The 12,866-nt window shown below is 47.4% G+C and overlaps 1 protein-coding gene across 3 annotated transcripts in view; it reads right to left on the reverse strand.

Annotated features, from left to right (window-relative positions):
- The window catches only part of cspg5a (chondroitin sulfate proteoglycan 5a), a 28,812-nt gene that overhangs the window by 14,594 nt on the left and 1,352 nt on the right, over positions 1-12,866 (reverse strand). For all 3 annotated transcript variants that reach the window (XM_029504795.1, XM_029504794.1, XM_029504793.1), the window contains exon 2: positions 4,226-5,186. In XM_029504795.1, coding sequence (XP_029360655.1) covers positions 4,226-5,186 — 961 coding nt within the window. The remainder of the gene's footprint in view (positions 1-4,225; positions 5,187-12,866) is intronic.

A 12,866-nucleotide genomic window follows, 5' to 3' on the forward strand; every position in this document is an offset into this window, starting at 1 on the left:
TGTTGGAACCAGAAGAAGCCACACTTGGAGAAAGGTCGAGCTTCTCTGGACTCCGTGCACTCCGTCAATCACAGAGTAGCCACACCCCTCTAATCCAGCATCATCTAAAAAATGAACTTCATGTTGTTTTTCAGACTGAGAGCATAAATCAGGGAGGAGGAGGGACATTTTCCCACAGACTTCAATAAAAAAGTCTACATCCACTGTTATCCACAGCATTTGGTACGTTTCCTGTTAAAGTTAATGCTGTAAACGTTTCGGGGCTGCTGCTGACGGTCCATTTAACCTCGCTGTGGAAAAATAAACAGACAGGAGCTTCGAGGAAAACAATCAAACGGATAAATGACGTAAACCTAAACACTTCTCCTTGTGTTGGGTCTCGTCGGCTATCCCCGAGACATCCAGTCCTCTGCAGCTGACCCCCAACAAACCAGCTTAAATAAAACATCCTCCATTATGTGGATGGAGCCATTAGAACCTTATTAGCAATGCTGCTCCGTTCAATCAGTAAAATGGTAAATCCCTTGATTTTAAAACTGCCGGGGGGGGGGGCACAATCTGTTCTCTCTGTTTGGCTTCGGCAGAATCTGACCAATCCAAGCCACATTCTGTGACCTGAGGAAGTTTTTGTTTCAGAGATCAGCCTTCACATCGACCATCACGTACCGAGAGGAGCTGCTTAACGCTGCGAATGATTCATCCAGCATGAATCTGTGTGACTAAAAGCTATTTAAATACGTCCCCAGAGAGAGAAAACGCACAACACCATAAACTGCTAAACCAATTACGGGCACGCAGATGTTGCCCAGTGGCCGCAGTTACCACAACCATGAGCCGCCGCTGGGATGAAAGCGCCTCACAGTTCAGCAGAAAAGAAAGATGGCCGACGCACGGACTGTCACAGAACTGGATCCAGAGAAACGGATCCTCCCTCCACTGCTAAAGCGCAGCAGGTTGACAGAATTATTGAGCCCGTGTGAGATGACGCTATCTTTTTATTGTTTTACTGTCGGCTGGAGTGCCTGAAATGATATGGAACTACATTGTTTCTGTCTGTAACTGCAGTTCATTTCTGTCACATATAAAAAGAAAATGGATTTCATTCAGTGAAGAGTCCAAAAATGAGGATAACCAGAGTTAACGGATGAACTGAGCTCCTGATTTTTGATTTTTTTTTCCAATCAAATCTGATTCTGACATCTTTTAGAACTTTTGCTTTCAGCCCTAAAATGTGTTTTTGTTCAGATTGAAGGAAAATAAAGCAGGAAATCAGCTGTATTTGATCGAGCTGTCTGTTTTTATACATCTGAATGCAGGTAGGCCTCATCTGGGATTGGCCCCGCCCCCCTCGCTCCTGATTCTGCACCAATAACTGGTCCAGATGATGGAACCTGGAATCTGCATCCGGAGTCCAGAGTTTATGTTCAGGAACATTCAGATGGTGACGCTGTAAACATCTCCGGTCAGCTCAGAAAAAATCCTTCTGGCTCTGATTATTTCTTCTCTGCTGTTCTTTCAGAATAAAAGCACAGGGGTCTCTCTGATCCAGGAGGTCCAGTCAGCCCACATGAGGATCCGTAAAAATCCCTAAGGCCTCTTACATTGTGTGCATGTGTGTGTGTGCATGCTGATGATTTTCTGTTAATGTGCTGTGAACGGTCAAAACTGTGTTATTCTGCAGGACGACAACTCCTGCCAAAAAAAATGTGTGTGTGTGTGTGTGTGTGTGGAGTCATCGACTGAGTACATCAGGCCACAACAAAGGAGTGGGCGTTTTTGTGTGCGTTTGAATGTGTGTCTTTTGTCGTGGCTGTCGTAAATCTCCAGCGTGTTGGACCTCTGGCCTGATTCCACGACCCCACGATCTTTGACTTAAAAGTGATCTTTAATGTGTGTGTGTGTGTGTGTGTGTGTGTGTGTGTGAGTGTGAGTGAGTAGGAGGTTCTGCTTTTGTGTGTTTTCGAGTGTGTTTCCATGATGTGATCATGAAATCTAAAGTGGATACAAACTGTTGTTGGTTCTCAAAGCCTCACTTAATTATATCAAGCTGGAGGACACACACACACACACACACACACACACACACACACACACACACCCATAAATTCGACCTGGCTCGCCCGAGTCGTTTCCATCCTGGCAGCAGCGATGAAGTTCTGACTCATTCTCGTGCTCTGCTCTTCTTCTCCTTCATTCCTTGCCGACAGTTGTTGGATTTCTTTTCTCTTCTTAGCTTTTTAATTTCCCACCTTTTTATTTTTATGTGTATTTATTTTATTTTATTTTATTTTTTGTCCTCCTCTCTTTTCTTTTCTTGTAAACAGCTGGAATGTAAACACTGCGTTGCCTTTGTGTGTCCCTCATTCCCTCCCTCCTTTATGCTCCTCTCTTTCTCCGAATATGGTCCTCAGTCCTGCAGCTCCAACGGGAACAGTTTACGATGTCAGCTTCAGAAAAGGACATTGCATTGCAGCGGAGCGCTGAAGTCCCTCAGAATCATTTCAGACGTACACGTGTTTTCCAACTGATGACAGAAAACTCCCAGATTGTGTTTTGTTTTTTTTCCTCCTGTTGTTTTGGTGCGATCGCTTCAGTCAACTCGTCTCTCTTCTGTTCCCTCGGAGTGAAACTCAAGCTCCAGCTCATCTTCCACAAAGTTGCAAGAAAAAGACGTGACACAGCAGCAGCAACAGCGGCGGCTGTGATGAGACCTTCTGGCTCTCATGCCTACATTTCCCATCATTCAACCCAACAACCAAACAACAGTCTCACCACATTCCAGCCTCAGAACCGGAGACGGTCTACATGTATGAAAGCAATTCATACGAAATTAGCAATGTTAGCATATTCCTGTTCGTGCCATTGTTTTCCATTTACATTACACACACACACACACACACACACACACACACACAGAGGGGGGAACATGTTGCTTCTGATCCGTGCCGGCGCTCCACTGACCCATATTGGGCCTTCGCCCAGCCAGTTTCTCTGCAGCCTCCCAGGAGCTTCGACGATCTGCTGACTGACTAAATCTGCTCCACGTCTCTAAAGCCGGCTGGATTTATTCTGCTTCCTGCTCACTCACTTGTTTTTTGAAGGAGGTAAATTATGTGACATGCAGACTGTTTTTCTTGATCTCTTGTCATTCTGTAATATTCACTGACCGCTGCACATAAATCTGCATGTTGGAGTGTGCAGCTGTGCGCTCTCCTCACTGATTGGTCGGCCCGTTGGTTTGATGAATATGAGGAGATGCATGCATCATCTCAGCGTCGCACACGAAACCAGCTGACCTTACATCTCGTCAGTCTGAGGCGTTCACAGTATGTAGACAGAGAAATGAGATTCAAGCTTTTTACTGCATGAAGTGATGCAGTTCAGGGACATCGGGACGTTCACCGGTTAAATCCAAGGAGTCTGGCCCCTTCACATCTGCAGCAGCGCTAATCCTGAACCCAACACCGTTCTTCGCAGATCAGGACGCTTTAATCCACAAATGTGCAGCGTTTGTCAACTTTCAGACGTAAAGGACTCTGATCTGAAACGGCTCTTTGGCTCACTCCACATTTTATACCTCTTATCTTTTTAATCTGTTCAACCTTTGACCTGCAGCCAGATTCAGCACCGGCCGAAGTCATTAGTGCAGAGAGCTCAGCGGTATCGGAATGGGCCGGACTCGTGTTCATAAGTAGAAATGAAAATATCTGCAGTTTGTCAGCGTGTTCCTGCATTAGCTCAAATCATGGTGTGTCTGTGACTCCAGCTCTCACAAGGGGTCTCATAAAGGTCTCCTGGTTTCTACTGGCACTGAGCTTTTCCACATGAATGGAAGGTTTTCTCCACCCTGGTCTCAGCTGAAGCCGCCCACCGATCCTGTCCATCATCGGATCAGGCAGCTTGTTCCACCACTATGGTACGAACCGTCATTACCTCCTGAGGATTAGGACCCGAGATCAACCGCGACTTCAAAGTTTAGATTCACCAAAAGCTGCAAAACTAATTATGACTGAATGAAAAGAGCAGTTCTGTTTTTCTGAAGGGGCTCTGCAGGCCTGACTGGTCAATTGACATCAGTGAGCTCCAGCTGAACAGGCTGCTGAATCAGTTGTCAAGGATACGATGGATGGAAATGACCTGAGAAATATGTGAGAATGATGAAGCAAACTCTGGAGTTGGCCTTCATAAGTCCTGATTGTGCGTTTGTGTTCGTGCGGTGCCGTACCTGCAGAAGACGCCTATTCCCTCCAGCAGGTAGCACTGCCCGCCGTTGAAGCAGTAGTTGGGCACCGCGTCGCAGGGCGAACGGCAGCTTCCATTCACCATCTGGTAGCCCACGCGGCACCCGCCCAGCCCGTCCGAGCCGTCCACCGGCACCGCAGCAGGAGGAGCCGCCACAGGGTTGTTTGGCGCCGGTGCTCCAACACCAGGAAGTGACGCCCCTGGGATCCTGGGCTTGGGGCGGGACCCGACAGACAAGCGGAGGTCTTCGTCGCTCTCGTAGGCGTCGGTTGTGGTGCTGTAGGTGTACTCGTCAGGTGTGGGGGACACGCCGTCCTCGTAGGGCGTGAGGTAGTCGTAGTTGTCCGGCATCGCCCAGGAGGTCGGGTCACCACCCTGCAGCTCGTGGGCCAGTGAGGAAGGAGAGGGCGGGGCCAGGTCGAGGTTGCGCCCACGAGAGGAGGGGTCAAAGAAGTCCACATGAAGGACGTCGGGGTTAGAAGGGTTGGCTGGGGGCGGGGCAGTGGTGGTGAAAAGGTGGTCCAGATCAAACATGGCTGTGTCCTTGGCGTGGATCCATGGCGGGTCGGTGTGCGGCAGATGCTCTTCGTCCTCGGTCTCCTCATCCTCACCTCCCACGATGTCCACCTTACGCGGGTTGCTGAGCAGCAGGTCCTCCGTCTCGGCCGAATCGGGGCTGAGCTGTGGCGGAGCAGCCACGCCTACTTCCTCCACCGCCGGAACCAATGATTCACCAAACATGCCGCTGCTCTGCTCCTCCTGGTCGCCGCCGCCGCGGGCGACACGGCCCGCCCTCAGGGTCACAGAGCTGGCTGTGTCGGGAGTGGCTGAGCTGCTCATCCCGATGACCTCATTGACCTTGGCAGGTCCTTCCTCCTCGCTGAGAGCGGAGGTGAGGTTGACCGAGGTGTCTGGCACCGTGATGTTGGTCCCAACAACATTTCCTGTAAACACACAAAAACAGGGTGTGATGAAGCGTAAACAACAAACCTGCAGGACAGACACACACACACACACCTCCTCATTTTGGATAAATCCAAACAATCAAAACAAACTCAAATTCAATTTTGGTAAGTTTTGGTTGAATTAGCTCAGAATTTATTCAGTCATACAACTTCAGTACTGCAGATTAGACAAGAAGCTGTTTGTGTGAATTTAAAAAAGAGACGACACTCAAATAAAATGGTCCAAAATATATGGTGATAAATACAAAACTGAGATATGACCATCAGCACCCCGTGTGTGTGTGTGTGTGTGTGTGTAGCAGTGACAGTCTCGCACTGTTTTGGTCAGTTTGCTGAAATGGACTCACTCATTACTGAATTAACATTGTGTGTGAATTTTACACTCTGATGGTTAATGATCATATAGATTCCCTCTGAGCGCTGATTCACTCCACCGCTGAATGAATGAAGCCAAAAAAAATAAAAACCCAGACAAACATTTCAGGGCAGAGCAGTCAGTAAACAGGAGCAGACGTAATGAGGTGAAAATGCGACTAAACGGTCTAAAAGCAGCACGGATTCTATCGATCGGCCTTCAGTGGGCCCGTTACTGCAGCTCAGGGCTTCATCAGGGACGGAAACAGCTGGAAACATCTGCCTTCACAGCATCAGCAGCTACGGCTAACTGCAAAACCTGAATCTGCTCCGTCAGCCAAGAAGAACGGAACGTTTCAGACAAAGTCGACAAAAAGGAGGAAACACAAAGAAGTCCGGCGACCTTTACAAATCAGCCGCAGCTACGAAACACCGAGCTGGAATATCTGCCAAGAAATCAGCTAACATCAGCTGCTGTTTGTGTCTTCACACCAAACAAAGACACACACAGTGACATCACAACCTGAAGTCCTTCTACACAATGGGACGGACTGAGTACAGACCAGACGTGATTGGTCGTCTGCTTGTTCTCCGTTCGATCACTTAGTCTGACACACACACACACACACACACACACATGGGATTACAGGAATAATTCACTAATGTACTTGGATGGCGAGGACCTGGGATTAGGGATTATGTGATTGGAGAAGAGTTGGGGGATCTGGGGACTTTGGGGAGCCCTGTGAGGTTCATGGGGGGGGCAAGAAAAGACATCAGCGATTGTGAGAAAGCTGAAGATCACACATCTGAGTCACACATCAACATATTCAGAACGCAGCCGTACGAGCTGAGCTGAGTCGGGATGACGCCTTCAATTCCAATGAGCAAGACATTCAGAGTTTTAAAGGTCTGGTAGATGTTTGAACTCCATAGAAATAGAAATGACACTCACAGATTCTCCTTCTATCGAGTTCATCAAAGTTAGCTTTGTTCTTTAATATTTCTGTGTGTGTGTTGTTGTTGCTCTGGTCTCGACCTTCTGGATTTTTAATCTGTGAATGTCTCTGTGGAGCTCCACTAACACGAGCGGTGGTTTATTTTTTAGGTTTTATGGCTCCAGCATGACGTGACATCTCAAAGAGAAACAAAAAGAGGGGGACAATTTAGGACAGCACCGAGTCACAAGCTAATCACCAGACCTGCTTTAATTCTACTTAAATAATTAACTAGTTGGCTTTTAATCTTATTAGAAAAAATGCTTTTTTTTCCAAGTAGTCCTGGAAAATGACCCACAACGTTTCCAGGAATACAAGACGTATTTTCAAACTGGAGATATTTTTGCAGGAGTTAATTAGCTCACAGGACTTTAATGGACTGTAAAGCTTGGTGTGTTCAGATGTGAACCTGGAAACTGTCAGACTGACACTGATGGATTTCTGTTTGAATGTTGGAAACTGCTTCAGGAACAGAAGCAGCCCAGAGAGTCCAGATCCAGCTCTGTGGACTGAGATAAACAAGAAGTCTGCAGGGGAAGAACCGGCCCGCCACGACAACGACAGTGTTGCTCCCCACAATCCCTCCACGAAGAGCATCGCCGCTTGTACAGTTGTGAACACGCGAGCAGGACGTCACAACATCTGTCTGCGCAGGAATCAACAAACCGTCTGACATTTGAGGTTTGGTGTTCTGGCGCCTTTGAAGCCGGGGTCATTCTGGGGATAATCCTTCCAGCATGCCCACAATCCACCACTGTTTAACACGGCAACACAACACCCGGGATAACACAACAAAAAACACACAGGCTTCACTGTGACCGCACAAAAACATCTTTCACGCTAAATGTTTGAAGTTCATTTCGGATTTCAGACCACAAACGTCCTTCTTGCTCTTTTGGGCGCACACAAGCAATCATGCTCACTTTTGTGTTATCTTTGTCAACAACACACACACGCACACAATCGCTCATCAAGTGACACTTTGTCCAGCTGAGAGCTGCATTTAGGTGAACATAACCAACTCCTCAGGACATCAGGACGCTGTTCTGGCCTTCTGATTTGGATCCTTCCGTTGGAGTTTTCCTGTTGTGTCCAACACGAAGGGGACTCGATGGAACGACTACATTTCCCATCTGGCCCTGGGAAAACTTGGAATCCCTTAATATGAGCTAATGAGTTTTCCTGGATGGAGGGAGGTCTCATGTGTCAACACGTGCTCTCAGGAGCCTCAGCGGTGTCAGTCCTCACTGTGCGTCTCTGGACTGACAGCCAATTAAGTAGAGATGTCTGCTTTCACTGCCTCGTCAGTCTAATTGGACTAACGAGGAAGAACCTCCTGACAGACAGCCGGTTTGGGATCAGCTCCACGACAGCTTTGTCTCCTCAGACGTCTCGTGCAAAAGGAGGTCGGATTTGGTCTAAACGGTGAATCAGCAGCGAGGACGAGCTGCAACAGAAACTCTGAAACCAGACGTGGACCCGGGGGGGGGTTCGGAGTCGGGTCAGGACAAGTTTGGGTCGGCGCTTCAGACTCTGGAGCCACAACAGAAGAAGTGAGACCAAACAGAGAGAATAAAGAAGTCTCAGTTTGTTTCGCTCTTAAATGAGATGAGATAATGAGACAGGATTACATAAGGAGGGTTTCTCTGGTAACTGGGGGGCTTCCAGGGTGGATGGTCATCATGAGTTTGTGTGTCAGACTGTTTGTTTGGGGGGGCGGCGCCTTTTGTTTCACCCAGATCAGTTAGGAGAGGGGAAGCCACTGAAGCACCCACAGACCGAGGAGTCTGATTGGCTGTGACAGACTTTAAAGAGAAAGCTGATTGGCTCTGACATGTAGATGCCCGCCAGCCAGCTTGGTGACCCAGACTGGAAGGACTGGGGGGACAAACAAAAGCTGACAGGCTCCCGTAGGAACGACGCGTTCACCCCCATCGATCGAATCTCTAAACATGTTTTAACGGCGTTAATTACACAACATGTGACCCACAACTCACAGTCTTCACTGCGGAGCTGCAGAACGCACAACCACAAACACACATGGAAGGAGATGGTGCGACAACAAAGAATCGCTCTGCTGACGACAGATTGATTTCAGTTTTCCCCGAATGAGTTCAGCCACGCTGACGCTCAACGGGACCGCCACGACGGTCTGAGCCCTGAACAGATTCGAGGAAAGGACGTTTAAGATAAGCAGTCACTTTTCCAATCTACAAAATATCGACGGTCCGAAGGTCCAAAGGCTTCCTTCTCTCCGACTCGTTGAATGTTTTAGATTCTTTAACGCTTTCTTAGTCGGGAAAACAAAATAAAAAGTGTGTGTCTGGGAAGAGGGAGAACAAAGATGGCCGACGGACGAAGGCTGCAGAGCGAGAAGCTCTTTAAGTCGTTCTCATTGATTTCAGTAAAATACCTGAAGCTCCACACACACACACACACACACACACACACCCTCTCTCTCTCTTCTCGTTCCCACACTCACGCGCTCACTCTAATGAATTAGACATGAGGCTTATTTTATCTTCACTCAACTCGAGTCAGCTCATTAATATCGATATAAAGAGGAAACGCTCACGTCCACATTCGCCTCTAATTGAAAGCCTCGGCATTGATTTTCCTTTTTTTTGTTCCCTTTATTGTTCACTCCTCGTCTCCTCCTCCCATAATTCTCTCTTTCTCTGACTTTTTCTCCTCTCCTTCTTACATCACATAAATCCGTTCACTTATGACTCCACAGGTGGTGGGATGGAGGGAGGATGTGTTGCCATGGAAACGGCCATCACTAGGGTTGCTGCAGCGCACATTAAACGCACACTGGAACACACACACACACTCATATTTTGAGTTTTTAAGACATAAGAGTCCTTAATAAACAAGTAGATAGTAAATAATTCATAAAACAGATAAGGAGGTCGATAATGAGCCCGTATTTCTTCCTGAGCTTCTTCATCGCCCCCCCCGGTGCTGAACCACATTGACCAAACTGTTCCAATACGATAATGTGGTTGATTTGCTCTCAGGCCCCGCCCCCAATTGTAACCACCAATCAGAGCGGGACATTTGACCTCACACGTGTCTGCGTCCCACTTTTCCACATCTGTATGAGAAACGACAGCCGCATCAGATATTTGACTTCTCATTTCAGACTGACTTTCTGCTGATAGGTGGTAAAAATACGTCATATCAGATTATTAGTAATTAGAATTAACTTCATCTCACTGATGAATGAATCGATGTCTGAAAAATTACAAAGCATTTAGAATAATAAATGTAGTTTTACTGTGAAGACTTTCGTGTCTGAGAATAAATTGTGTAAATTGAAGTGCAATGTGTTTATTTTTCATTTTGTCGTTTGCTTCAACTTCAGCATCGCACAAATCAAATAAACACACTAATTGTCTGTCTTCCTGCTGAACACATGACAGGTGTGTGTCTGTGTGACGGTTGCACTGAATGCTGATGTGACAGTCTGCAGCGGAGGAAACGAGGAGCACGCTCAGTCTGACGGCGAGGAGAGGGAGAGCTCGAGCATGAACCCGATGACTCGCTCCAGCAAGGACACACAAGACAGACTCACACCTACGCAACACCCGCCAACAAACACACTATCACAAAGCTGAAGCACTGGAGCATACAATACAACAAGGAGACACACACAAGATTCAGTCTCCATCTTCCATCTTTTTTCTGTAACACACACACACACACACGTGCACCACCTACATGAACACACACTCACACATGTAAATTACTGTTCAAGGGCATCCAGAGTTTGAGAACAACGCCAACTCAGCACTGATTAAAAAAAAAACCTCACATACTGTCTCCTTCTTGTTGTGTCTTTGAGCAGAAAGGACAAAGCACACGGACACAAACTTTGTCGGGTTGTTTGACAACATGAAACACAAACTTCTGGACTCTCCACCGCCAACAACATGGAGACGATACACAACAACCACCACACCTGTGAGTCAGCTGAACTGACCCTTCAGGGAGGAGGCTCCCCAGTCCGGATGGTTTGTAGGCTCAATCTGCTGCTGCTGGAATTGGAAAAGTGGAGCAGCGGTTAGTGGTTTGAATCCTGCACATTGTGCGAGTTCCCCAAAAGTGGAAGGCCGTCAGCATTCAGGAGAGAAATCACAACAGTGTTTTTATTTTGATGTTTTTTTATATTAACAGGTCGCACAACAGATTGCTCATTGCTCATTTTAAGAAAAGAATAATATTCAGCTTTGGCTTTAAAAAAAGAGCTTCAAACTCACAAACTCAAATTTAATTATTGCTTAAATTTTCACCTGCAGCACTAAAAATGCTTTCCATTTTACAGTTGTTTTCTAAAATCGGGTGGATTTGGGTCAAAATGTGAACACAGACCAACAACACGCACACAAACACAACTCAGTAATGCAGAGAGCAGCAGCTGGCAGGGTCAAGGCCGCAGCCGCCCTACAAACGCTAACGTCAGCCCGCCGGCGGTTCCAGGTGGGAGGAGTCAACAAACGGGATTATCTGGGTGAGCTCATCCTCGTTCTCCAGGAAGAGCAGAGGAAGGAAAACTACTTCAGGCCACCAAACTGCTAAAAACCAGAAAGAACCGTTTGTTTGGTTTGACTGATTCAGGAAAGTGGAAACTGTCAGTATCGCTCATCAGCCATCTTTGTCCACCAAACGCAGCAGACGCTAAAATTTAAACATGCAGTGGATTATATGTGTGCTTAAATATACATCCAGCATATTTATTTTATTTTGTTGGAAGATAAGATAAAGATTACAATGAACAAGAAAAAAAATGGAGAAATGTTGATTTGTTTGGATGCAAATGAATACTAAACATGATAAACCTTTAAAAATCACCATATATTATGAATCTAAATGCACATTTTATAATATTAATTTAAGATGTGATGTGACGCTGATAAAAGGACCTGATATTTCTCTGAAACTATAAATTTAATTGACAAAAGTAAAACACAAGAAGCTGCCGGCATCTTTGACCTTTGTCCACTTTCACCTTTTAAAGTTGTGTTAAAAGGTTTTGCTCTATTTCTTCTCCAGACGCTGTTTGAACCAAACGTTACTCTGAAATAACGAGCACAACCCTGCAGACGATGATATCATCTCCACGTTAGAGCTGCTACACCCAAAGCCAGCAGCTTTGGACGCACACAGACACACACAGACACACACAGCAGCAGGCGTTGAGCCACCAAGACTGGCCTAAAAAACCATTTTAGCCTTGATCAAAGCATGGAGGCATCACGGCCACGATGTGAACACACTGCTCTGCCGTCCGGCGGGGCTATGTGTGGTTGCCATGGAGACGGAGATGGAGGAGGAAGATGCAAGAGGGGAGAGCGGGTGCAGAGCCATTGTTCGCGCCGCCAACAATCAAAACATATAGATAGATTTTGACCGGAGGGAGGGGTAGGATGGAGTAAGAGGAGTCGTGGTGGAGGGAGGATTTGGCTCCAACACCAACCCGCCGCACATTAAGGACAATCTGTCAGATGTGTGTCAACGGGGCAGGAGGTCGACGGGACGAGAACCACCAACCTACTGGGGGAGGGGGGGGGGGGGGGGGGCAGCCATGGATCGACTGTATTAAACACACAGAAGGAGGAGGAGGAGGAAGAGGAAGGTGATGGAGGGGGAGGAAGAGGAAGGTGATGGAGGAGGAGGAGGAAGAGGAAGGTGATGGAGGGGGAAGAAGAGGAAGGTGATGGAGGAGGAGGAGGAAGAGGAAGAGGAAGGTGATGGAGGAGGAGGAGGAAGAGGAAGAGGAAGGTGATGGAGGAGGAGGAAGAGGAAGGTGAAGGAGGAGGAGGAGGAGGAGGAAGAGGAAGGTGATGGAGGGGGAGGAAGAGGAAGGTGAAGGAGGAGGAGGAAGAGGAAGGTGATGGAGGGGGAGGAAGAGGAAGGTGACGGAGGAGGAGGTTTGGAAATGGCCACTGGGGGAAAACATGGAGAGCAGATGACTGACAGTTCCAGGAGGTGGAGGTGGAGCGAAGCTGCCACCTCCACCTCCACACTTCACTGGCAGAGCGGGAAAATGTGTGTGTGTCTGCTTCAGCTTCATTTGCGTTTCTTTTCACATCCCATAATAATCCCTTCACAGACTTTACTGAAGTCTATGGGAAAATGTCCCTGATCTGGTCTCAGTCTCTAGTTTACAGTATTCAACACAACATGATGTTTTTTTTTTTAGCAGGTTGGAGCAGAAAATAGCCAAGGGGTTAGGGGGCGGGGCTACTGGGTGACTGACAGACCATTCATCCAATCAGGACAGAGCACTGGGCAGGTCAGCTCC

This window comes from Echeneis naucrates, chromosome 6, assembly GCF_900963305.1.
Source record: "Echeneis naucrates chromosome 6, fEcheNa1.1, whole genome shotgun sequence".
NCBI classification, from domain to species: Eukaryota; Metazoa; Chordata; class Actinopteri; order Carangiformes; family Echeneidae; genus Echeneis; species Echeneis naucrates.